General features: G+C 40.6%; 1 protein-coding gene across 4 annotated transcripts in view; it reads right to left on the reverse strand.

The window, feature by feature from the left end:
* FYB1 (FYN binding protein 1) overlaps positions 1-25,392 on the reverse strand; it is a 68,037-nt gene extending 42,645 nt beyond the window's left edge. For 3 of the 4 annotated variants that reach the window (XM_087759846.1, XM_087759843.1, XM_087759845.1), the window contains exons 1-2: positions 25,301-25,392; positions 518-1,667 (exon numbers count right to left, since the gene is read on the reverse strand). In XM_087759846.1, coding sequence (XP_087615972.1) covers positions 518-1,667; positions 25,301-25,303 — 1,153 coding nt within the window. In that variant the 5' untranslated portion in view covers positions 25,304-25,392. Of the gene's footprint in view, positions 1-517; positions 1,668-7,327; positions 7,483-25,300 lie in introns of those variants that run through there. The other variant, XM_087759844.1, reaches the window with a different exon arrangement.
* Positions 25,393-25,774: the final 382 nt, after the last annotated feature.

Raw genomic sequence — 25,774 nt, forward strand, 5'->3', positions numbered from 1 at the left:
CAACTTTCTAAACAAACTTTAAAATACAGCAACTTACAGGGTCATGCTGTGATTAGTCATTGTGAAAGGCAAAAAAAAGAAAAAAAAGTGTGGTTACTACAGGTTGTAGTATATCATTTTGGTGGCCCTCAAGCTGTGCCCAGGAAGTTACTGTCAAGAACAAGACACACAACGACAATAGCTCATTTATAGGAAGTCAGGGCTTAAATGTCTGTTGAGAAACATACTTGAATTCGCTGACACAAGTTATAGCTACATCTAAATAGTTTTGAAAAACAAGTAAACCCAATACAGAAAGCATTCATCCTACACTTTATTGCTGAGGGAGGGAGAATATAATTTTAATTTCTGTCCTGTATGGAAGAGACACAGGAATAGGTTAAAGCTTTAAGGGGTTGTCTGATGCACAAGTCTCATGTTATTTCTGAACAGAAGAGGGGATTCCACCTGAAGTGAATCCAGTACTAAATGCATAAAAAAGCCAATACCCAAGAAAGCAAGAACAGAGAGGACTCACTGTCTTTTGGACTGCTCTTCCGGAACCTTTCCAGGTCCACGCTGGGGGGTCTGCTGGGCTTCTGTGGGGGTTGGCCCAGCTTGAACAGTGGGGGCAAAGCCTTCCGCTTGGGGATTCCTGAGCTCCCGTCCCCATCCTCTTTCTCTTGTGATCCACCTGATGGCCTTCCTGCAGCAAGTGCCGTGTTCGTCTTATGGAATTTAGGATAAAAAGAACCTGATTCTTCCTGGATGATTTTGTTGAGAAAGATGTTCTTGGCAGCACTCATTCCCTTTTCTTCAGGCTTTTCCTCCACGTTTTTGGGGGTGCCTTGAGATGAGGTGGACCAGTGGCCAGTAGGCTTCAGGGCCATGTTAGAAAAATGACTGCCTGCAGCTTCTGCAGCACAGTTACTATTTTCATCCGTTTCCTTTGCTGCTTTAAATGAGTGTACATTTGCTCTAGGGCCTGATAGTCCTTTTTGCAGAAAAACATTTTTATTGGAAGTGTCTTTGTTGTGGGAGACTTCATGGTTTAGAGAAGGTTTCTGTGCCAGAGGTGGTTTAGAGAAAGGAGGCTTGGGCTCATTTTCTTGTGTTGCAGACATGAACTTTTCCTTAACTCCAGTTACTTTTGAAAATGCTAGTTTTGCCTCACTCTCCGATGGTGCAAAATTTGAATTTGATTTTGTTCCCAGAGGATTTTTTTCTTTCTCATGAGGAGCAGAGTTTAGGAACTTGTTCTCTGCAGGTTTTGGGTACAGAAACTTTGGCTCTTCCTTTGCCAAGTCACTGGTTTTCATGGTGGTTTTAGTGCATCCAGCTTTTCCATCGTTTTCTCTGTTTGTTGCCTGAAGCTGAACCCCAAACCTTTGTGCCACTGGTTTCAAATATGGGGGCTTTGGATCCTTCTCTGTTTTATCATCAGTTGAAGGCTTGACCCCCAGAGGAGGCTTAGGATGAACAGGTTTGTGAAAGGTACTGGGTCCTGAAGGAGAAGTTGCATTTCCTTGACTTGAAAATTTCTCAAGTGCCGCTTTCCTCGTCTGTAATCCTGTATGGATAGGTTGCCCTGGGACTTTGAAGGGTCGACTGTTACCAGAAACATCCTCTGTGGGGCTGTTACCCGTGTTAAATTTCGCCATGAGTGACTTCACATCTGCCTTGCCATCCTATAAGCATAAAGAAGAGAAAAAGAAAGAGCAGCAATGAGAAAGTCCCTGTTGCAATGTTCACACATACTGTACTTTAAAGAGTTTCCTGGTCTGAGGCTTGTAGTGTTGCTGATTGGCTGTGGAGATATTGTAGCACATCTTCCTGTAGGGTTAGAGAAGCTGAGCATTTTTTTATATTCTTGCTGTGATTATACAGTCTTTTAAAATTTTCAGTGCAGGTACTGCCTTTAGAGAGTGGTCATGCAGCTCCTTTTGGGCATACTATAATTTCTGTTTATTTCTGGAATTGGGGACTGAACACCTAATAAATGTAAGAAAATACATACTACTTTGAAATTAATGTATCCCTAAAAATATGAGTGTCCTGCAGTGAGAAGCATAGACTGTACTAGAACCTGGATTATGTACCATACTAACATTATTCCTGCCAGCTCTTTGGAGAACTGCAGGTTCCTTTGTGAAAACAGAAATTATTCTGGTTTAGTGTGTGTGAGTTTTTCTTTCCTTTCTCAGCATTTTTTTTCCCTGCTGCTCCCCCCATCCTCACTTTGTCCTTGTTTCTCTTCTCCATTTTGTATCTGAAAAAAACTGTGCATGTGTGGATGGAAAATGAAAATACATGGAGTAAAACAGGAAGAAATGACAATCAATACACCCAGATACTGTCAAAGATAGTTAAATTCTTGGGGGGAAAAAGAAGTTGAACAATTCCAAGTGGATAAAACCCAATTTCATTTGAAAATGTTTTAACTGGTCAGCCCTATTCAATATCTTTCAGGACCAGTCTTTAATATGAACTGAAAGCAAAAGCTCAATACATTTGAATTCAGTAAAATTAAAACACAGCACAGTGAAGGATTGGGGCAAAGAGGAGTGAGCTGGTCCCACTGCACTGGGCTTGGGCCACCTCTGGGTTCCAGGAGCCCTCTGCAGCAGGGAGTCCCTTCTCAGCCAGCAGTGGCAGCAGGGGTGCAGCTATGGCAGATACGCTGGTGTATCTGACTCACAACTTGTTTACGTGGGATCTGTTTTGTGTGTGGAAATTAAAATGTAAGACTAATGGTATAAAGCAGAGCTTTTATAACAAGGAAGGGCTGTGAATCATTTGTTTGGAAACAAAGGTGTATCACTACAAAGCACAATAAATAGGGTTCTGAATGAAATTTTAGAAAGAGGTTGAAGAATGAACTGTGTCTTCACTCAGTACAGTTCAGTGGGTGTTCAGTAAGTTTTTTTACTTCCTTAACAAGAGCTTCTAAATTGGGGTTTTGCTCCTTTTGCCTTCTGTTTGATTGTATCACATTACATGAATTGCCTCTTATGTTGGAATAGTTTTACCTTTGACTTCTGCAACTTGAAGTTAACTTTCCCAGTCTTTCAGTATCACCAAGAAATTCAGTCTTTCCAAACTGTTTGTACTGTACTGCAAAGTTACTTACAATAAATGCAGCCAAAACAAGATAGAAATATATGAAACTTATCCCCAGACCACCATATTTTTATCTCTTTTGCACATACAGGGAAGGGAGGAAGTACACATTTACTATGGAGATTATCAGGTTTAAGCCATCTGCTGCTGGTTGACGCATATGCACTCACACACACACACAATTACACTGCAGAGATACATATATGTATCACTAATCATTCAAGATTTCTCCCACAATACCTCACAAAGCACTGATTTTACCCACTTAAACAGAAAGTTAAGCTAATTGCAATGCCAGAGAGAATAACAAAGTCTTTTGTCTCTGATCTCTTTTGACTTTGCAGTAATGCATGCTTTTTCTTTAACTTCTGTAACAAAATCTGAACCATCAGAGATACTATAAAGTTACCTCAGTGCCTGAAGTCTTCAGAACTTATAATTTACAATCCGATCAGCTGCTTGGCCAACTCAGCAGCTCATTTCTTTTGAAAGTTATAGCAATAATTTGATTCTTCTGCAACCTCTTCCATTTGAAATTTAAGAAAACTTACTGTGTCAAACTACAGGAATGTGAACATTCTGGACAAGAGACATTCAGCATGTAGACCTCTTGGAAGCTGGAAATGTGGCTTTGAAGAAACTTCTCTTGTTATGATATATGGTTTCTGAGAAGTTTTTTACATCTTTGCAACAGCAAGACCAATTACATTCACACATGCTTTCAGATGCATTGAACCATTCACTACTGCCATGTTAGGACTGTCAATGGATTTCTTTCAATAAATTTCTTCCCAGTACTGTGAACAAACTTTGCCCTAGTCACGCAGGCTTACAAGCTCTTCAAGAGTAAAAAGCTCCTGGGCGTGTGGAAGGGTTTACAATCAGCAATTTAGTCTCTCTCATTTACTTACAGTGAGTAGTAAGTGGTAGAGGTAACACTAAGAATCAGAAGAGAGTAAGAAACTCTGTGAAATCTTTCTGCTTCTGTTAATGGATGTCACCAGTTCCTGCTTTCATAAGCTACGTTATAGTAGAAGCCATATTGTGGATTCTAATGCACAACCTGACTGGCCAGGTAGACAGATGGGAACTGGGAAAAAGAGAGAATCTTTTATTTGTGGCCTTCCTTATAGAATAATCCCCACAGTTTCTGTATTTCCCTTCCCAGAAGCGACAGCAGTTACCTCTTCCATTAGCACACCCAACAGGTTGTAAATCATGAAATGGGAACTTGAAAAGATTCTGAAATGAGATTGAGTTCCCCCTACCCTTCCCCTCTAAAGTGAAAAGTGCCTGTGGGACAGATGAGTCTCATACAAGAAGTACTTGGGTTATTTTCCAGAATTCCTCTTTGCGCTCTATTGGCAAACTCGTGCAGAATATTTTGGCTTTTCAGCTTCTGATCTGAACGGGAAGCAGCACGTAAGGTGCACAGTAACCTTGGCTTTGATGTGAGATGGTTGCATTATTCAAATGTGTTTGCTCAAATCTAGAACAACACCCAGGTTTTAGTTCCCATGCCATAGATTCATCAAGGATATTTGTATATGCAGTGCTTTCCCAGCCACCCACTGCCTTCAACAGAGACTCACACAGATACCACGATATACTTGTACAGAATTCTTCCACAACTAGATCTTAATTACACCTCAGTGTAAACAAGTGCAATTCTCCATTATTTACAATATAACTGCATATTTCTTTACAGAAGCCTGATCACAAAAATTGTTTTGGCATAAATATGTTCTCATTATTTACTTTCCAGTCTTGGTAAAATCAAAAGATCATTTCACTTCAACTTCCCCTTGTGGTTACTCTTTCTGCAAACAACAATGCTGGATCAATGAAAGGAATAGCAGATGTGTGTGCATATGATCCTTAATTAAGCAAATTAGATATATGTAACTGTTGACTGTACAAGAAATTGTGCAATTCTTCAAAATGCATGCAGATCTGATTTACAACGGAAAAAAAAATCTTTTCACGTGTCACCTGTAACTTTTTCCTTTCTATTCCCAAGTGATAAGGTCTAAACAGACCTTTTAAAAACTTATAATCTTCTAACAGAATCAGATCTTGGTGAGTTTGCTAGAAAGTAATGAAATAAAGATTACAAAGCTATCCTTTTAGGAAGAAAAGCTTATGAATTCTGTGACAGTGAAATAACGACAGAAACTGATAACCACTAAGGGAATTGAGCTCTAACCCATGGACAGGATATAAGGAATAAGGAACGGGACAGAAAAGGCAAGGAAAATGAAAGTTATAGGAAAATACAGATCTGAAAGCTATTTGGCAACTTTATAAAGGCATGATTTAACTTCTACTGAAGTTAATGGATTTGAGGGAGTTCAGCTGTTTGCACGAGATGCTTGTGCCATTCTGAATTTGTGATAAGTTATTGTTTGACTGTTTCGTTTTCCAGACAGGGAGACTTCAGAATTATCATTATGCAACCTTGTTGCTTCCAGAAGAGATAAATCATTTCCAAGTTGCTTTTCTTCCCCTTGAGTCTAGTTATAATTACTAGTTAAAGAAGACTCCCTCTAATAGTGAGTGCAGCATTTGGGAAGTGGAGTTAAGATGTTGCAATACTCTGTACCTATGAAAGACAGCATCCGCCCCAAAAAAAAGACTTGCTAATACAATGGTTGGTATACAAGAGAAACATGCCCTCATCAGATACTAAATAATGAAGAGACCTCTAGGATGGAGAGGATAGACAGAAATCTAAGGGATTCCCCAGTGAGAGGCTGACAGGCTTTATATTATCCTGAGAGCACCGTTTCAAACATATCTCTAACACCAGCAAGACAAAACCAGCACACTCATGAGGATGTGCGGTTGTCAAAATTAGATAAGACAGTGTTCCAGCCTGATCACACTATATTCTATATCTTTCCTGTTGTGCATGCCTCTACACCTTTGTTGTCCCCCTCTTGTCACTTTTTCTCATCTTTTACCTAATCATAAGACCGACTACATTGTATTGCAGGAACATGAGAAGACAATATAGTTCATCCACTCCAGGGCAGTTTGAGACCAGGACTAGTGAAGGCATAGGACTTGACCAGAAGAGTCAGATGACATCCCAGCTTGGTCCCAAACTATTGCTGTCACAGCCTATGCATGAGACCAAAACATCTATCCATGCATGGTCATCTCTTCATCCTATGTCCCGATAAGTTCAACACAAAGTTTCCCTTTTATTTTCTTGCTTCTCTTTGGTAATTGTCTATGTCAAAATCAGAAAAAACTATCAACCATTGGCAACTCAGTCTTCAACAACAGAAGCCTGGCAGCTTCAATTTTCTAGCAAGAACTTATATCCAGTAAAGACAGAGTAACTAATATCCCTTTCCGAAAAAGGATTATCTTTTTTTTTTTTTTCTAATATGGCTTTATATAAGCACAGTGTTTCATGACACTTAATAATTTGGGCTTTTAAAATTATTTTTTCTCATATGCTAATCAACAGCTTTCAGAATAATGTATATTTTCTAACAAGTCTGCCCGGAAATGAAGTAAACAGATCCCTCTTCACTCAGAACCCTATTTATATATAGTGTATACAATGACTGCCTTATGAACGTCTTTGATTTAACTCTGGTTATTCCACTAAAGCTAATGTAACATCTCCAAGTCTCAAGGAAGAAAAACTTGAGTTCCTGCCACTGAAAAGTTCCTACCCTTATTTCTAGAATTTCAAGATCCCATATGATTTTAAAGGAAATTTTGTGCAGTTTTAAGACACTGAGTACCAGTCTGACTCACCACTGGAAAAAAATTTTTTTTCCATGACCCACTACAAAGAAAAGACTGATATCTCAATCCAGAGTATGGTATATTACTGTAGTATAAAATACCCCACCCATGTATTACCATGGTATAAAATACCCCACCCACAAACCAACCAGCCACAAATAGCGAAAAGGGAATTACTGGAAAATAATTGCCTTTAAGTGATACTGTTTCTGATATTATTCAAAATGCAAAGGTCACTTAAATTAGGATTGGTTTTAGTAAAATTTCAGGGAACGAAACACAAAACTTTGAGAAAGGTCCATTTTGTCACCTTGGCATCTTCTCAGCTTCACAACTAATTGTAAGTAAAATCTACAATTAAAATTTCCAGTTATATGAGGTCATATGTAATATCTTGTACTGATTCTATTTCTCCTGGAACTTTGCACACTTATTTCTAAGACAAACATGCACAACAATTTACCTGGATTCCCCAAAGCTCTCCAATATTTTGCTACAGGCAGAAAAACTGGCTCCCTCAGTGAGACAATCCATGGGTGTATCACCTTAACAGCCTGGTCTGTTTGCTAAGAGGAGTTCTGCTTCTCAGCAAGAGTTTGCATAAGAATGCTGTGTGTGGGTTTCATTATCACAGTCAGTAGAGAAAACTGCTCTCCTCAGGATATTAGGCAAGAAGTGGTGGGGGAAAAGGGAACTAAAATGTGTTCAGACTGTTTGGCTGCTGCCATCAGCAGTATTCACCATGTGATATTTAAACTATTGCATTTACCCCATGTTGCAGAGTCCTGTGAAGATATTTTGGTGCATACAAGCTTGAGTCTTTACAGAATAACGGCTAATGAAATGTGTGTGGTAATTACAATCGTAAAGACAAGAGTGGAGGGACCTCATGGGTAACCAAATCTAATCCCCTGCTACCATTGAGAATCACTGCATACATTCCCACTCATCAGGTGGCAGCTAATATGTTTGCTTGCTCCCACCTTTGCTAGTAGGATCTCAAGAGATTCTGCTGCCCATTTTTTTAAAGCTTTTGCTATGCCGATATATATATATATTTTTAAAACTATGGTCACACATTTCTTCTGCCCTTCTGCCTGTGAGTTCATCACACAAATCAAAGACTTTGAAGGATGATATAGGATAGGATAACTACTATTGAGAAAATAAGCCTCACAAGACATTCCAAACCTGTGTTTGTGCTCAAAGTGAACCTGAACCATGAAGGTGGAACCCTCTAGTAAATACAGCTCAGTGAAGTTGGTGGAGCTCTGCACGGCGATAAGATTGCAGAATAAAAATTGTCTGTCTTTGAGCTTCATAAAAGGTTCTTTGTCTCTTCCTCATTGTCTGTCACTTCTCCTTCTGCACAACTTCCTTGTATTTTTCGAAATATTTTTGGGTGTCAAAATAAAGCATTGCAAGCGCTTGGTATTTCCATCTTAATTTTACAATAACTTCTATCTTAGCTAGTTCAGAAGCTTATTGGAGTGCTGGATGGAGCTTATCTGAGTTAAAAACACTGGCACATGCTCTATATTTGCCAGTGATAACTATTTTTTTTTTACATAACACAATGTTTTTTTCTTAGTGGGAGAAATGCCGTTCTTTATGATATTCTGCTAAACACTGTATTTTATTTATAAAATATTTATTTGTGAAAATAAACAATTATCACTGATGATGAAGCATTTATTAATATTAAGGCAGATTAGACTTTGTGACTGTTATTCTATCTGGCGGTCTTCACAACTATTTTAAGGTGGTAACTGTAGCAATATAGTCATTTTGCATGGGTAAACACTGCTGCAAGGGTTTGCACGCAGTATCAGTGCTAGACAAATTGTGCAATGATCAAAGAACGAGCTCATCTTTGCAACTCTGAATGCTAGACAGTTCATGTCGTCTTCTCTTTCATCCAATACACAGAAATAAATATATCCCTAACTGATAGAATGCTGCTGAGAATATAAATTGCAACAAACACAATGAAAATAACTGTTTATGCTGTGAAATTGCTGTGAAAGTTGCCCATCTGCGATGTCTACCATATGCTTTATTTTGCACTTGCAGGTGCAACAGCTTCCTAGATCCTCTCTGCTTTTTCCACTTATTTCTGTGAAGGATGTTTGTGAGTGATTTGGGGGAATTCGCTATTTTTAGGTGAAGAAAGAATCTGAAGGAATTAATATTTTAATGAACAGGACCTGCAAGCCTGAAAGCACCTTATAGATATTTTGCCTTTTTTATTCTTCACAAAAACAACAGCAGCAGCAACAAAATCACGAGGTTATATTCAAGGAAGACAAGAATATGAATAATGATAATGCCTTCTCATGTACAAGCATGCCATTCCAGACTCCGTGTAGACCAAATCCAGCATCTAAATCCCAGCATAGCAATAGTGTGTTACTGTTCCCATGTGCAACTTTTATGACTGCAGCCTTAAATATTTTTTATCAGAGTGTTTATTCAACTTTCTGTTTCCATGTGCCTTTGGGAAAAGTGGCTGCTTAGGAATTAAATTTGTCAAAAAGAGAGGAAAAAAAGAAGGAGAGGAAAAAAGCCTCACTGAATTTCTCTGCTCTAAGTGCTAGTCCATCTTTTTAAGGTATCTATCTTTCATCTACTGATGTCCTGTGCTCTGAAATGGTTTGAAAGGTCAAGCACTCCTATCTGACCACCTCTGGCTTTCCAGTTCAGTGGTCACAAAGAATATCAGAGTCAGGATCTTGTTACCTCCACAGTTGTGTCAGTACCATTGTTGGAGGTGGTATAAACTGAAGTGACATGATACAAAATAAAAATATCTTTTTTTTCTTTCCACGTTGTTATTAACTTGTTTCATTTCACTGACCTTAGTCTGTTACATGATCCCAAAACAGGTGAGACAGCATAACAGAATTAGTGGTGACTGAGGGAGGGAGAAGAAAAAGACAGAAATGATTGGCTGGGGCAGGCAATCTTCAAACCATGTATATATAGGGAAAAAAAAGTACATGGGAGAGCACCTTTGGACAGGTGCATTAATATCATTAAAGCAAGTCTGAGTATCTCCTTCCTCAGTCAGAATAGCGTTGCTCTGTATATCTGTAATATACAGCACATGCAGATATGTGAAGTGCTCAGCAAGAGAAAGTCAATGTTAGCACAGTTTTTTCTCTGCAACTTCTCTTCCTGCCTCCTCCTCACTCTCATGGGGCTTTTGCCTCCTAGTGGCAGACTAGGAGCAGCAGCAGCAGAAATTACATACTTCTCCATTGATAATCTCTTTGTACATACTTGTACTGAGAGAGTTACAGTCTACCTGGTTTCCTGCTGCTCCTGGGGGATAACATTTCAAGTATGTGAACCTTGTCAGAGAGCAAGGCAAAGAGTTAGCAGTCCTGCTTAGCAATGCTGTGCCACTCCCCAGAGTCAGGAGTTCTGGGTAAAAGTGCCACCCTGCCATGGCGGTGATCCTGTTACAGCACCACTTTGGAAAGTACCTGATTTTCAGTAAAAAATTGATAATCCTGAACACTTGGCAGGAGCTTCTGCCTGCAATTTCTACAGCATGCTATGAGAACAAACGTTTCTTGTAGCATCAGTCTACGTTATCTTTGTGTCTGCAGACAGGGCTAGACTTCCTGAAAAATGCGCTGTTGCATTTCCATTGGGTTGCCATTTGAAGGTGGTTTTAGTATTTCTGACAGAAGTTTGATGTGGTCATGAACAAATTAACAGCATTCTTTCACGTCTACGTGCACTGTCATGCTTATGGGAACAACTGGGCTTTCCAGATACTGTTTGTGGATAGCTGACATGCAGGATTCCCTGAAAGCTCCTCAAGTCAATGCTATGGTTATTCTAAATTGTCATAATTCAATTCCTATAATTTTATAATAATTGACTATTATTACTATATTTGTGTGAACAAGGAATGCAGAAATCTGTTTCCACTATTTATATTTTTCTATACTAGAGAAAGGTAGAATTGGCAAATTCAAGAAAGAAGTCAAATGACGCTGGCAGAGTTTCCTTACCCCAACTATGCTTTGTGAAGGATGTATTTCTGTCATGAAGGAAAGCCCAGTGTACTCCAGATCATCCCAATCAGGTGCATGTTAAGCTCCTGGGTTTCTGCTTGGGTGTATGCACTGTAATAAATCACTCCTTCCAGAGCACAGTCCTTCCCGTGGACATCTAAAGCTGATGCAAGGCACCTGCTGTACAAAATAATCTTAATGCATAAAGCCAAAAGTCTTTCTTTTTTTTTGTGACTTGACCTTAGGAAAGCTCTGTTGGCTCAAATCTTAAGCTATTCTTCTTTGAATACAAAGCTTGCATTCAGGTATTGACTGTCATGTTCCACCAAAGTACTCATCTACACTGCCCTGCACTCCTCGCTCTATGCTCTGCAGCTGGGCTGTCTCTCAGTGCCCCCTGCCATATCACAGGCTGTTCCCTGCCCCTTTTGCAGCAAAGCTCACTCACACAGGGGGCTTAGATTAAGCAGCTTTTGAATTAGGCTTTTTTGCCCTGCAAGCGGTGCGGTTTTTGCTGATTTCAGTGCTCCTGTGTTCTGTCTGCCTGGGTTCAGCAGGAGGAGTTCAGGGGGAATTGAAAGCAGTGCAGCTGCAAAAAACAGTCCAGACCAAATGGGAACACCAAGCCTTCACTAAACCCTCCACAGGCACCAGAAAACCCTCCTGAAAACACAGAGTTCACCATCATGGTCAAGAGTCCTAATGCATACAGATACAGCCCTATGAAGCACAGGCTGGGAGGACTCACAGAGCTTCCCAAAGCTTGTGCCTCATTGAGGACCACATCTGATCACCAGTGGTAGCTTGATTAGATGATTTAATGAACTAAATTGCAGGTGATGTGCATGTAGCTGTGATGGCTGAGTTTGCAGCAATCAACTCCTGGCCTGAGGCAAGGGGGATGTGGAGAGGACCTGGTGGCCATCTTGGTAAGGCAGGCAAGCAAGCAAGTTGCTAGAAGCTGTGTATGAGGGGAAATTAGTAAAGACTGGGGTGAGAAGGAGGATGGAGGAGCGTGGCAGGGCTAACAGGAGCTGGGCACGAGCAGTTTGTGTGGGGAAAGGAGCTCTGGCAGCTGGGGAGGGTGGGCAGCCTTTTGCCTGCCCTCATGACATTGTGGTCCCTCAGCCCCTCTCCCCCCTGCCCCTCAGCAGTGGCCTTGTCTGTGCTCTGCCTTCCCTCGCCATCAGCTCATGCAGCCCTGCCTTCCTCTGTGACTCCCTGCTGTGGCTCAGCCTGTCATGGAGAGACCCAGGTCTGGCTGAAACCAGCACAAGCTCGAGAGCGTGGGGGTGGCCATCTTAGCAGCTGCTGTCAGAAGCATCCTGGCACCCAGGGAGAGGAGAAGAGAGGGAGCCTGCACTGGGGGAAGGGAAGGTTGGGTGGAAAGACAAAGAGGAAACAACTTTCTCAAGGAAGAAGTCACTTCAGTTTCCTCTCTGTACACCCTTGTGTAAATGGTTGGTCAGGGGATTATCCACTGGCCCAGCTTCCCCCTTGGCATCCCCCCCAGCTGCTGATACCATAGGGAAGAGGAAGTGGAAAAGCAAGAGGAACAGACAGCTTCAGTAAAACACCCCTGACTTCCCTTTCTCCTCAACACATCCTTCCCTGCCTCTGCCTGGGAGGCAAACAAATGTGCAAGAACATGCAACTACCTCACCAGGAGTTGTGCAAACCCTGTGGGAGGGAGAGAGTGATCTCTCTGGACACCCCATGCTTTCGCACTCAAACCAGACACCCTCCTTTCTTGCCCTCTCATATGTTAAACCCCTGCCAGCTCTTCAAGTCTCATCTGCTTTTAGTGCAGAGAAGCAAAACAGAAACCCATGTTTCCTAAAAAGCATCCCAGCTCCAGGCAAGGTCCTGCTCTCACTGTTTGCCATTCTGCACTAGCTTATGGGGGCTTGCAGCTGATGCCTGTGCCTCTTTAGGTATCGCCTAGCTCAGTTATCATGAGCTTTCTCTGGGAAGTGGGTAGCAAAGGGCCTTTACCCTTCAAAATCTCCTCCTTAAACCTCTGAAGAAAAGGTTTCAGGTGAGAGCAATTTAGACTTTGTTGATATCATATGATGTCTTACCAACAGCTCTTCAGTCTTTTCCTTTTAAAAAGTGGAAGATTAGACCTACATTTGGTAGCTATTGCCCAAATCATACCAGAGGTGGTCAGGCTGCTTTTGCTTTAAAAAGTTTTTTGCTTAAAAAAAAAAAGTTCCATAACAGATTTTCATGGTCAATTTTGATAAGTCGAGCAATCCCTGATAAAGTCAAGACAAAAATGTGTTTTAATGAAATGCAATTGAGATCTTTCTGTACTTTATGTGGTCTCAAGAAAGTAGCTGTCACAAATGGGGCCAAATGTGAAAACACCCGAAACAGAGAAAATGGAGGGTCAAGTTAAATTCTCAGTTGCTGTGAATCTTTCATGGTGCTTCTGTGCTAATTAGTATTATTTAGTATAACTGCAGCTAATAATTTTAGAGTATCTTCTCATGGTCTCAGATGTTAACTTTTTAGTTACCATATAGGCTGTATTACAAGTATTTTTATATTCTAAAACATGAAGAGGGAAAGGCCCAGTTAAAAATAAAAAAAAAGTGCTTTGCAGTTTAACCTGATTCATATACTAGAAATTGTATCTATGTTGCAGTGAAACCTTCCTGGCTTATTTTGTCAAGTCAGTTTTCCTAGGCAGTCACATAGCTAAAGAGAGTGTATTTTTGTCTGTGTATCATTAACAGGTTTCAAAAAATAGATGGTTACTTTCTTATGCAAGTCCTGTTGACTCACTGAAAAGCTGGATAAGAAAGGAAAACTCTCTTCTTTCCAGGGTGGAACTTGTTTTCTTCTGCTTTTGTGCCAGGAATAACACAAGAAGTGTCCAACAAGGAGCTACACTGTAGAGCTCACCAAATGCCATGTTCACCTGAGTGAGACACCATGTAACACTGATCTCCGATATCATTCTGTAATGTCTCATTTTTTTAACTGATGTAGTACTTTGCACTGGGAAGTATTTACAAAAATCTCTATCACATCCTTCGTCTTTTAATGGCAAACTTCTCAACAGATGAGAAATGCGCACAACAGGAACTAATTTTAGCAAGGCTTCACAATTTCAAGTATAGTTAATCCAGCATCAGATATTTTTATCTATCTCTTATGAAGTTTTTTCAGTTTCTTGTCTTTTGTGTTGAGAAATTTCTCGAAAAATATTGCTGATTCTAGTAGATCCAGCTGATTTGCAAAGGCCAGAAAGGGAAAGGTGCTAAGCACTTTCACAGATTTTGTCCTTCAGTAGCATTTCCTGATCACTCTATAGATAGTCTGCTCTCAGAGTTCATAAGTAGTGCGAACCCATACAGAGCAGCTGCTGAAAAGTGATGTGTACTATTAGCAGTTTGTGAACTATTTCAAAATGAGATGTAGCACTAAGGGTTGGACCAGATGATCTTTCAAGGTCCCTTCCAACCTAGGCTATTCTATGAGTCTGTGATAGCAGTGACTCTCAGTTTTGCTTGCAGTTGATTCTGTTGAAACACTACCTCCTCCCCACCTGAACTGCAAGATAAAGTGCCTCCAGTGCAAAGTGCAAGTAATTAGTGTGCTTAACACATGGCTGAGGAGAGCCTTCACACAGGCAGTTACTACCCATCAGTTGATGAGCTATAACTTGCTGGACTCTGCCGCTGGACTACCAGCTCTCTGTTCCCCCATCTGTTCCATGAGTTCAGTCAGCGCAGAGACTCTGAGTGCTGGCTGAAAGTGCAGGATCAAGGCCAAAGCAGAGTGAAACAGGACTCTCTGACAGGATGCAGTTAGGGTTCTTAAGGAAGAAGTTTTTTACAATGAGGGTAGTGAAACACTGGAATGGGTTGCTCAGAGAGGTGGGAGATGCCCCATCCTTGGAAACATTCAAGGACAGGCTGGATGGGGCTCTGAGCAACCTGATCTAGTTGTAGATGTCCCTGCCAGTTGCAGGGGGGTTGGACTAGATGGCCTTTAAAGGTCCCTTCCATCCCAAAGCATTCTATGATTCTGTGATTCTTTTTTGTAGAGCCAGAGCTGTGTTGTAAGGAGGTAGGGAACAGATTGGGGTCCCAGTTTGTGTGTAGTATTGTCCTGGTTTCAGCTGGGATAGAGTTAGTTTTCTTCTTAGTAGCTAGTAGAGTGCTGTGTTTTGGATTTAGGATGAGAAAAGTGTTGATAACGCACTGATGTTTTGGTTCTTGCTGAGCAGAGTTTACACTAGTCAAGGACTTTTCAGCTTCTTGTGTTCTGCCAGGTGCACAAGAAGCTGGGAGGGAGCATAGCTAGGACAGCTGACCCAGACTGGCCAAAGGGCTATTCCATTCCATATGATGTCATGCTCAGTATATAAGCTGGGGGAAGAAGAAGGAAGGGGGGGATGTTCGGCGTGATGGCGTTTGTCTTCCCAAGTAGCCGTTATGTGTGATGGAGCCCTGCTTTCCTGAGGATGGCTGAACACCTGCCTGCCGATGGGAAGTCGTGAATGAATTCCTTGCTTTGCTTTGCTTGCGCGCGCGGCTTTTGCTTTACCCATTAAACTGTCTTTATCTCAACCCATGAGTTTTCTCACTTTTACTCTTCCGATTCTCTCCCCCATCCCACCGGGGGGGAGTGAGCGAGCGGCTGTGTGCTGCTTAGTTGCTGGCTGGGGTTAAACCATGACAGTATCAGGTAGGAGGATGAGGATGTAGATTAAGGGTCTGGGTTGTGGAAGGGAAGATGTATGATAGAAGAGTGGGGGAAGGAAGACAAGAACACATTTTGTGTCCAGCTACTGGCACTGAAAACAGAGTTTAGGAATCCCCTGTGTAGGCCTGGCATGCATTCTTTCTTGCTGCAGACCCATTCTGCTTATTTATAAATCATCATTCATCCATTTGCCACACATCCTATGTACCGTTTCTGCAACTCCTCCTGTAAGTCAACAGTTTAACCACATCGGTGGAAAATTCACAATAAAAAAATGAGCCTATGCTGTCATGGTGTTCAGTCGTCTCAACTGGTTGTACCTTCTGAGGAAGTAATATGTTCTCAGTGTTGATGCGGGGCATGGGACACCTAACAATTATGCCTTTAAACTGTTTCCCCCAAAGGCTAGAAGCCTGTGTAATAACCTCTGCTATTTTTCAATGCAGTTTGTGAAGGTGCCTCACCCACTTCCCCTCAGGTTTGCTATAGAAGATGAAGACTGTTCTATATCACAGGTCACTGAAAAAATACAGATTAAAAATATTCAAGGAAAGGAAAAAAAATGAGAGAAAAGGAAAGGGACTGGGGCATGGGAGGAGATGTGCTTTTCAATCCAGATCATTTCACTGGTTGAGGTTACAGGACACAGCATTTGTACAAGCAATACAAAGAAACAGAGGATTAGAGTAACTGCATGAGAGGAGTGCTTGAATGAGGAGTCCTTAAACTACTGTTGCCGTGGAGAAGTAAAGTAGGAATACACCCTTTGAACACAGCTGCAGGACAGCTTGGTTGGTTAGAGAGGAACAAGCGAAATACAAACATAGCGTAATTTCTGTGCTACACATAGACAGAATCCTTCTTGTTCCCATCTTCCAGCCAGTGCCATACTGCAAGGTCTCCCATGTGAGCCTCTCGTTCTTTTTCACACTTTTCTTTCTGGACCATCTGACCCATTGCAGAACTGGTAAAACCGCAGAATTGCTTTCATGTAAGCAATCTCATATTCTTTAGTGTGAATTTTCTTGTGTGAGCAGCACATTTTCAAGGATTGTCAGACATGAAATCAGGCATCTGGAAAAATGTTCTATCCAGAACATTAAAGTTTAATTAAAAATAAATGCAGCCCTTTATATGATTTCTTAGTTTAGTACAATTCCTAACATCAGTAACAAAGACAATGATGTGGCCTAAATAACAACACCAAAGAGCATGCTCTGACAGCATAAACATTTCAAAACACAAAATAACTTCAGAAATGTTCCCATGGGAGTTTAATCAAAGACAATAAAGTTTAAAAATGAAACCCCAGTTTAATCAAAACATCTTTAAAACGAATGTTTCAACAAAAATTTTCCTAAGCCCTTCTGCCTAGGATTTGTGTAATGCCTAACATCCTTTCTATGGCCCGATCCTTTGGGGTTTTAAAAAAGTTCGTTTTGACTATCAATAAATTCTGATCCCTTATCCTTAGTGGGTGATAGAAGGTTGGTCACAAAGCCTGCTGCCTAAAGTGACTGGTTAACCTGTGATGTAAACCCATAAACAAAAGAAACAAAAAGTTAGGTTAAGTAAGAATGCATTCATCTGTGCCTCTGACAATCACAGCAGAAAACCAGGATCAGTTTTCCATCTGCTGACAGTCCTTTTGGTAAAGTCAACTTAGGCTGAGAGTGTACACAAACCCTGTATTCTGAAGCCTTGCTGGTACACTTGGCGTTTTTTCTTTCAACAAGAATACTTCCTTCCTGCCTTACTCTCCTCTCCTTTTCTGAGACTCGCCTCTCTTCTGCTAACCTCACTTTTCCCCTGTTTATCCCATACTTGGAAAGTGCCGTCTGGGAAATGAGAGGTAATTGGGCCACGTGTCCCCTCTTCCATCATACACCTGCCCTGCAGCCAGATGGATCTCACCTTTCAGCTACTGAGCAGAAGGTAACGCTAATTCATGCAGCACTTCTCTGTGCAATTGTTGTGTGCAGTTGTTTCCTGTGGTGTCATTCCCGGGTACTAGCACAATAGTGACCTCTAATGGAGGAGCCACTCCTGTTACAAATCATAGCCTCACAGCATAATTTAAGTAGGGAGGGACCTCTGGAAGTCGTCTTGTCCAACTGTCTGCTCAGAGCAAGGCCAACATCCCCAGATTGCTCAGAGCATTCTTCAATTGGGTTTTGACTACACGCAAGGATGGAGAATCTGCAGCCCCTCTAGGCTGTCCCAGTATTTGACTTCCCTCACTGTTCAAAAAAAAAAAAAAAAAGAAAAAGAAACTAATTGGGATTTTCCTTTTTTGCACCTCGTTTCCAATGCCTCTTGTTTCCATTGCCTCTCATTCTATCCCTGTGCATCTATGAGATGACACCCTCCCATTAGGTATTTGAAGACAGCAATAATGTCTCTGCTTTACCTTCTTATCTCCAGGCTGAACAGGCCCAGTTCTCTCAGCTTCTTGTCTGTCATGTATCTTAGTTCCCTAATCACCTATTGTGAGCACAACAAATTGGGTTGTTGCTGTTATGTCTGCTTGGTGCTTACCTGCTGCCTTGCCTCCAAGGCAGACAAGTTATGGCTGCTTTCTTAACTTTAATGATGCAGCTTTAGTTGCTTACCAAGTCTATTATTTGCAGGCACTTGAATCTGCTGTTTACAGGGTGTGTGTGAATGAGAAGGGGAGATTCAGTAGAGTCTCTTTCGGCTTTGCTGTCTCCTTGCAGAGACTACAGGCCATGACAGATAATGGGGCAGCAGGTACCAGCCTTTCTGCTCCAAGGGCTAAAATGTACAGGGAAAATCAAATTTTCCAGTTTGTTGTTGTGCAGGATCATGCTGCCAAATTTGTTCCTGAGCACTGGCTAGAGTGAAAGGTAAGACCAGTCTGGTGGGCATCCATTAAAGGATGGGCCATTGGGTACATCATCAATTGCATGGGATACTTTTATTGTGGAGGATAGGACAGCTACTGACTGTGGTGGGGAGAAGAGCAGCAGGAAGCAGAAAAGCACCAGTGGTTGGCTGAGGGAGGTCCATATATTGACTATTCATTCTTGTGGGCTAGTGCATAAATTTGAGCCCGAGCAACTGCTCTTACAGGCGGAGAAAAAGATATCTGATGGAAAACTCATGTCATTTAAGGAAAACATTCAGATCAATGGAAACCTAGTGGTGGAATAATGAATGAATTAAAGAATGAGGTCCAAAAAAGGATAAGGTGGGACCACTTGTAGAGACAGAACCATTGAGGGATAAGCTGCAAGGCCTGTAAACACTTTAAGAGATAAAAAAGATTGTCAAAAGGATTTGGAAAGCAGTTAAAAAAATTACTAAGAGGTGGAGGAGATCAATGGTTGTGGCTAAATTTTTGTTTTGAGAGGCTTTGTACAGGAGAAGTGAGAGCCTGGGGACATGATTTCCAAATATTTTTCTGCTTCAAGGAGAACAAGAAAACCAATCTCCCTATGACTTATCTTCAGAATCAAAATGCAGATACCCTCAGAGGTTTAGAGAAGGGTCATGGTATTGTAGAGGTGGTGACACTTCCCCAAAACTTTGTTACACAAGGGACTAATGGGAACAAAAGCTGTTATAGCTGTGTCAGCAGAAGTAAAAGGAACACCCAGCCATAGCCGTAAATCCAAGTTGCACAAGATCCTCTGATCTCCATTTCATTCTGTGAAAATGTAAACCTCCCAAAATGGTTAAAAAAATTTTTTCCAATATTTATGGATTGAATCAAGGTGTGGAAGCTTTTTCTTGAAAGCAAAAAGTGGTGGCTTTTTGGTTTTGTTCCCTCCCCCCCCCCCCCCGCCCCATTCCTGCAAACATCTTTGGTGCTTTTAAAAAAGCAGATAGATTGGCAGCACTGGAGAAAGGGAGCTGAGAGCCCTGCATTGACTTGTGTAACTTAATCTTTGTTAGAGTAGGAGAAACTGACACGTAAAAATCGAACATTTTTCATGTTATGGTTCAGGTAGCAAAGAGAAAAACTGGGGTAATTTTGTACCTTAGAGTGACATAAATAAACATGGTATGTTCTGTATCAGCTTCATATTTACATTTGTTTATGAATGTGATTTATCTTTGTCTAATTTACATACCTAAGACATTTTCCTATCATAGCCTTTTTTTTTCCTCCCCTCAGGAACAGGAAAAACCCTAAGGGATGAAGGTTGTATGAAGGTTCAGCAAAGGTACTGTTCTGAATTTTAGGGGTCTCTGCAAGTCTGTCTTTTGTCCAAGTTGCAATGTAAAGGGGTGGGGAAGGTTGGAGTTCATTCCACTCCTCTTAAATAGGACAAGGTGTTGCCTGATTTCAGTGTGAATGGGCTGAGCACAGACATGGCTGTATGTAGCAAGTCCTGGCTTGCCAATAGTTTTCTTTAATAATGTCATGGGGCTCTCATTAACACCTTGCAATAATATCATGTGGCTCTCAAATCGGCAGCAAGACACTGCAGGATAACTAGCACGCCAGAGTCTGGGATATTCTGAGTGCAGACTGTCCCTCTGTGCCATCTAGAAGCATCACTGGACATTATGTATGCACAGAGCGTAGCTGTCACTGAGTACTATAGACAATCCACTACTGTTCCACTGCTTGACTAGCTTTACCATTACAATATTTTCACTGGTGTCTTATACAGTGAGCAGAAAAGCATTTTTGGATTTCATTGGCACAGATGTTAATTTGTAACATTTTTGAAAGTAGCCTAAAGATCAGGAAAAAATTTTCTCTCTCAGTGTTTCTCTACGTTTCATTCTCCACTTGGGCTTGACAGACAGAAAATTGTGCTTGGCTCACAAAGACAATAGTATCCTGAACATTTTATTGTTCTCAGCCCTGCGAGTTGTGTTTTGTACAAATCAATTTCAAAATCTGCTGTGTTCCCAGTTATTCAGGATACCCAGACCTGCTGGTCTTCTGTGGCTATCTGAAGTCCAGTGACCTCAGTGGTCTCTGCAGGAAGGTACAGGTCCCTTCACACAGGGTTCCTTGTGAGACTGGTCCTGTCATATAATCAACTATCATGTGTTCCTGTGCAGGATCTGTAGGACTCTGTTGACACACAGAAGTTGGTTGTAAAATATTGCACTGAAAGACAAGAACTTTTTTTTTTTTTTTTTGTCTGGTGAAACAAATTACCTTAAAATGTATTGTGATCGCCTTATATCTGTTTTTGCCCATGCTGGAGGAGAATTAGAGGCATCCTTGTGCTTGGAGAAATGGAGTCCTTTCTTTTTAAAAATGGTCAGCTGCTCTTTGTTTTCATTTACTTGTATGTAGTTTACAGAAAACACAGCCCGAGGTGTATGAAACCCACAGCTTTTCTGAGAGTTCCCTAAACACCAGACCAAAGGTGATTAATGGTTGATGGCAGAACTTTCCATCTCTGTTTTGATGGTGATTTGGTTTGTGTGAAAGATGTGAGGATTCTTCAGTTCAGAGAAGGGTAAAGCATCTCCCTAACCTAGCAATTACAGCACTTACTTAGAAGTGGGTAGACCTAGTTTCAATGAACTGCTCCAAGCGCTGCTTAGGTTTTTTTTATGACATGACCAGAGGTACCTCTTTCCAACATGTCTCCTTTGGTCACTGAACCATTGAACCAGTGGTGTGAAGGTGATGTGGCACTCCTTTCCAATTGGGCCTGTTAAATCTGATGAGATGGAGAAGACTACCTCATTTGTGAACCTGAGAGAATGAGGCAGAAGCCCTCTTAAATGCGGAATGGCATACTGATGGAATGCTACAATTTTAAAATCTAATTAGGGTCATTGCAGAACATGGGCTGCACTAGACACTGCATTCTTAAACACACAAGGCTTTATGCTGCTCCTCATGGAGGTATCCAAACCCTTGGCTGTCTGTCTTGGAATGGATTTTTTTTCAGTCTAGGCCTTCCCAACAATACAAGGGGAAAGCCAAAGAGAGATTCTTAAAAACCAGCATCTCAGTTGGGCCACCTAACTTTGGCAGGTGAGTTAGCACTGGGAAAGTTTATAAGAAAAAGCAAGTTCAACTGACTGAAGGCTGATATGCTCTTCCACACTGTGCGAGATGTAGAAACCTCTCCTCTTTAGAGGAATTTCTCCATTGCTCATGTTTCATGAAGATGTTGGCCCAAGTCCTGGTCAATGTCATATCTCCAGTTTATGGAGATTTTGGTCCGGTATAACTCTTTGGGTACCTCTGAATAGGTTTGCATTGTGCAGTGTGGATATTTCCTTAAGGCATGCAGTTAGGTGGCAGATGAATATCAACTTTGAAAATCCTTCTTAAATGGTGGACCTAGGTGCATAAATGATGGGCGTAGGGCTGAAGGAGGCATCTTTCAGGATTAGATTAACAGACTTGGTTGACAAGGGAAACATTCAAAATGCTAATAGTTAAATTGTACACAAAAATATCACAGTAGACAATCTAGCCAGCATATCAAGAAACAAACATCCCTAGCTCTGAGGTAACCCTTAATATATTTCTCACTCCTTTCTGTCACTTTATATGCCTGAATCCTGTCTAAGGATAAGTGCCTTATTACACTTTTGGCTGTGCATACTTAGGCCCTCTCTTTCAAAAGAATAACTCAAGGGGGTGCTTCCTTCTTTAAAGAACAGATGGAGTGGGGTGTGAGTCCTTTCCTAGCAGTTAGAAGTATGGGTTTCAGTGTCAGCTCCCAGAATTGCTATATAATGTACAATGTAACCACTTGTGGATAGGAAGAAACTTTTTCTGACCATCCATTAAAGTAGACAGCTTCACTAAATGGCCATGTTTTTTGTGTGACAAAAATTTGGTCTCAAAGGATTAATGTATTTTGACTATCCTGGAAGAAGACAAAACCCTTTCCAAGATGAATGCTACAGAACTACAGCACTGAGCCCTGAATGAGTTATTTCAGGGCAAGTTATGGTAAAATAGCTGTTCTCTAGGAATTGCCTCTGTGGAGACTTTTTGTCTATAGTCATATAAGGTGAACGATGGAGTCTGCCACAATTTAAATGCAAAGTTAGTAACACTGATGAGGCAACGTGACTGCTGTCCAAACTGAGATACCTGGAAAATGTGCCACACCTCACTTTTTAACTGCTGTTCTAGCTCCATCTGGATGTTATGACTGAATAGATCCCACAGTCCTCTCTGCTTTTCTGGATTTTCTTTAAGTTCTTTCCTTTTTTTTTTTTTTTTTTTCTTTTTAAAAAACAAATGGTAGACCCAAATAGATCAACCAAATTCCTTAGTTGGCCATATCTGCATCAGAAGATTTCTCTGAATTTTCATGTCTCAAAAGTTCTTTTGCTTCTTATAGTATAGATGAGAATTACCAGTATCACTGCAAGAAGACAGGCGTGTTAAGGGCTATTTCTCTAGGTCAGAAATCAACACAGCTAGTCTTGGCTTGAAGTCAAAGGAAAATGCAACCTTTTTCCTTTGTGTTCATCAGCTTCAGTCTCATGAAGCTACACCTGCCAGCAGCTGTTATTGTAGTTCTAGTATTTTTTCACCTGATGTTATATCTAAAAGTTTTGGTTTAAACTTAGGTCTGTTATGATGGTTGTAAATGAAATGGTGAATTCTGTGTTTTGGTTCTCATTTGGATCTCAGGATTCTGCAGACCTAGCTCTGCTCCTTCCATTTCTTCCTGTATACGCTAAAAACAGAGCCAGCCCCAGACAGATTATGCCCACTCTCATGTTCAAAGGTTCATTGGCTTTTTTTGTAGGAATAAATTTGTCTTTCCAATGGCTCTGCCCTCTGTCTACTCTAAAACTGCCAGAAAACGAACTTTCCTACATTACTCCTCACTCCACCTTCTTCAGTTACTTGTTTTGCTCTCCTCCTAAATTTTTTTCCTGTCTTCTCATATTGCTATAATATTAATTTCCACCCATGCAGCATCAAAGCAAAGACCAAGGAATGTGATTTGGTTCCTTGGTGAGGCTTCTGGGATGCCTGTGATGCAAAGATGAAAGCACTCTTCTCCCCATAGTGCTATATAACATTGTCAAGGAAATATAGTAAGCGCATGAATTCATGGTTTTCATTGAATTGTCATTCATATTTGGATTCAGAGAAAACAACCTGGAGCTTTGAAAATATTTAAACAAAAAAGTGAAACTGTTAATTGTTGCTTATTTTCAAACTGCATTTGGCAAGAGCAGAAGTCCTATGTTCAACCTATTCGTATATTTACATACTTTTTCTAAACAAACCCTTTCGTGAAAGCAGCTAGACAGTTGAATCATGCCAGAAGAGTAACTGTGTGTTTGCCTTGCAAATTTTAATGTAGGGTTTTGCAAATACAAAGGCTCCATGTATATTTGGGGTCCTGAATGAGTAGCTCAAGTTAAAGAATATCTGCAGCAACCAGAATTCAGCAGGCAACGGCACAGCGAGGTGCTAGTTTGGTAGAACTGTTGGCACTATTCAGATCCCATTTATCCGTATGTAAATCCAGAGTAAGTCAAGTGACTTGAATTGAATTACTGGCATAAACAAACATAGTATTTTGCCCTTTAGTACTTGATTCTGTACAGTGGGATTCATTACAACATAAATAAATAGAATAAGAAATACCTATTTTATATTTTAAATATAAAAAAATATTACTTATGTAAACACTTTGAGGCCATTGCTTCAGATTCAGGAAGAATTCGATCATTGCGTAAAACAGAGGCAAACTCAACCAAAACCCTCCGAACTTTGTGAAGCATTGTTAAATGTGATCTCTATTCTGCATTCAATCCTATTTCACATTGCCATTTTTCAAGTGCTACTTGCAAAAGGGAAAGTTACACTTTTTTCCCCATGAAGGTACTGAATTCTATAGCTTGGGTTCCTCTCTAAGTTTCATAAGATGATACCTTTTTTCTCTTGAAACAAGATTGACAGCTTCAAATAAAGAATACCTCTTTAGTAATACTGGCTTCAGGGACAGATTGCTTTACTTGGGCATATGTGCCATGATAAAAGTATACAAGCTACTCTAGGAGTTCTAAACTATTTCCCAGAGCAAAGATGGCCTGAAAAGCTATTCAGATTTCACACTTCTCAACATTTATCTGTAAAATCACTTCTCTTGAAATTATTGGTTTGGTTTATTAATAAAATACTTATAAAAACCGATGCATATATAGAGTTTGGAATTCTAAAGAAAACACATTTTTAAGGAAACAAATTCTAAAGACTAGTAATCCCCCCAACTCTACTGAAGATTTACAGATAAATGCATAAATCTTGAGTGTGTCGTGTCCCCCCCCTTTTTGTTTTTTTTTAGTTACAAAGTACTTCTTAATCAAAATAAGATAGTGCAATTGCTTTCTGGAAATCTAATTAAAAGGCTTGACCCATTCCCATTTCTTGCTTGGTGTCACATTGACACTTGGCTGCAGAATTCCTCTAGATACACAAACTAATTTGTTGACTTAGCCTTGAAAGAAGCTGTTTTCTCTTCCTTCATTTTGAATGCCAGAATCAGTAAGGCACATGAAAACCAGTTCACATGATGAAGGAGCTAAAAAAACTAAAAAGTTTCTTCATGCCCTCAAAAGCAGGAAGTCAGCTGCAAGGAACTGAATTGAAAACTATTAGAAATATGTTTAAAGTTTTACAGTCACATCCACTGCAGTTTTAGTAGTAAATCTTGTGCATCCATGTAATAAAAAGTAAGTGAATAGAGCTCTGTACTTACCATAGTTTCGGGTTGTCTGTCTCCACAAGCCTGCTAAAGGGTATGTACTGTACTAGAGAGAGTCAAAAATGTTCTTTGTCCTTCACTGTGCACTTCCTTTTTTGAAAGTGTATGTGGTCTATCCAGCCCTCACAGGAAAAGATATCAGCAAAATCCTTGTTTTGCATACTATCAGAGACCTAACAGAATTTTTTTACAGCATTTGTTTGGGATACACTGCACCACTGTGAAGGACGAATGACAGTGAATGAGCATTTATTCATTTTATGACCTCCAAGATTATAACGAAAAACAGGTCTATACTGATGACAAAATTATATAGTTATGTTTTCACTAATCTTTGACTGAATGAAAAAGGCAAATATATTTTGTTTTTGTCTTTCATACTTGGGGTTCCTGAATTTTTGTGTATTCAGGCTTCACTAACCAGCTCCATGCACATCTCCTTCTGGCTCAGATTTTCATGGATATTTA

The sequence above is a fragment of the Nipponia nippon genome, unplaced genomic scaffold, assembly GCF_047370975.1.
Source record: "Nipponia nippon isolate SJK-2023a ecotype South Korea unplaced genomic scaffold, ASM4737097v1 scaffold_20, whole genome shotgun sequence".
Lineage (NCBI taxonomy): Eukaryota > Metazoa > Chordata > Aves > Pelecaniformes > Threskiornithidae > Nipponia > Nipponia nippon.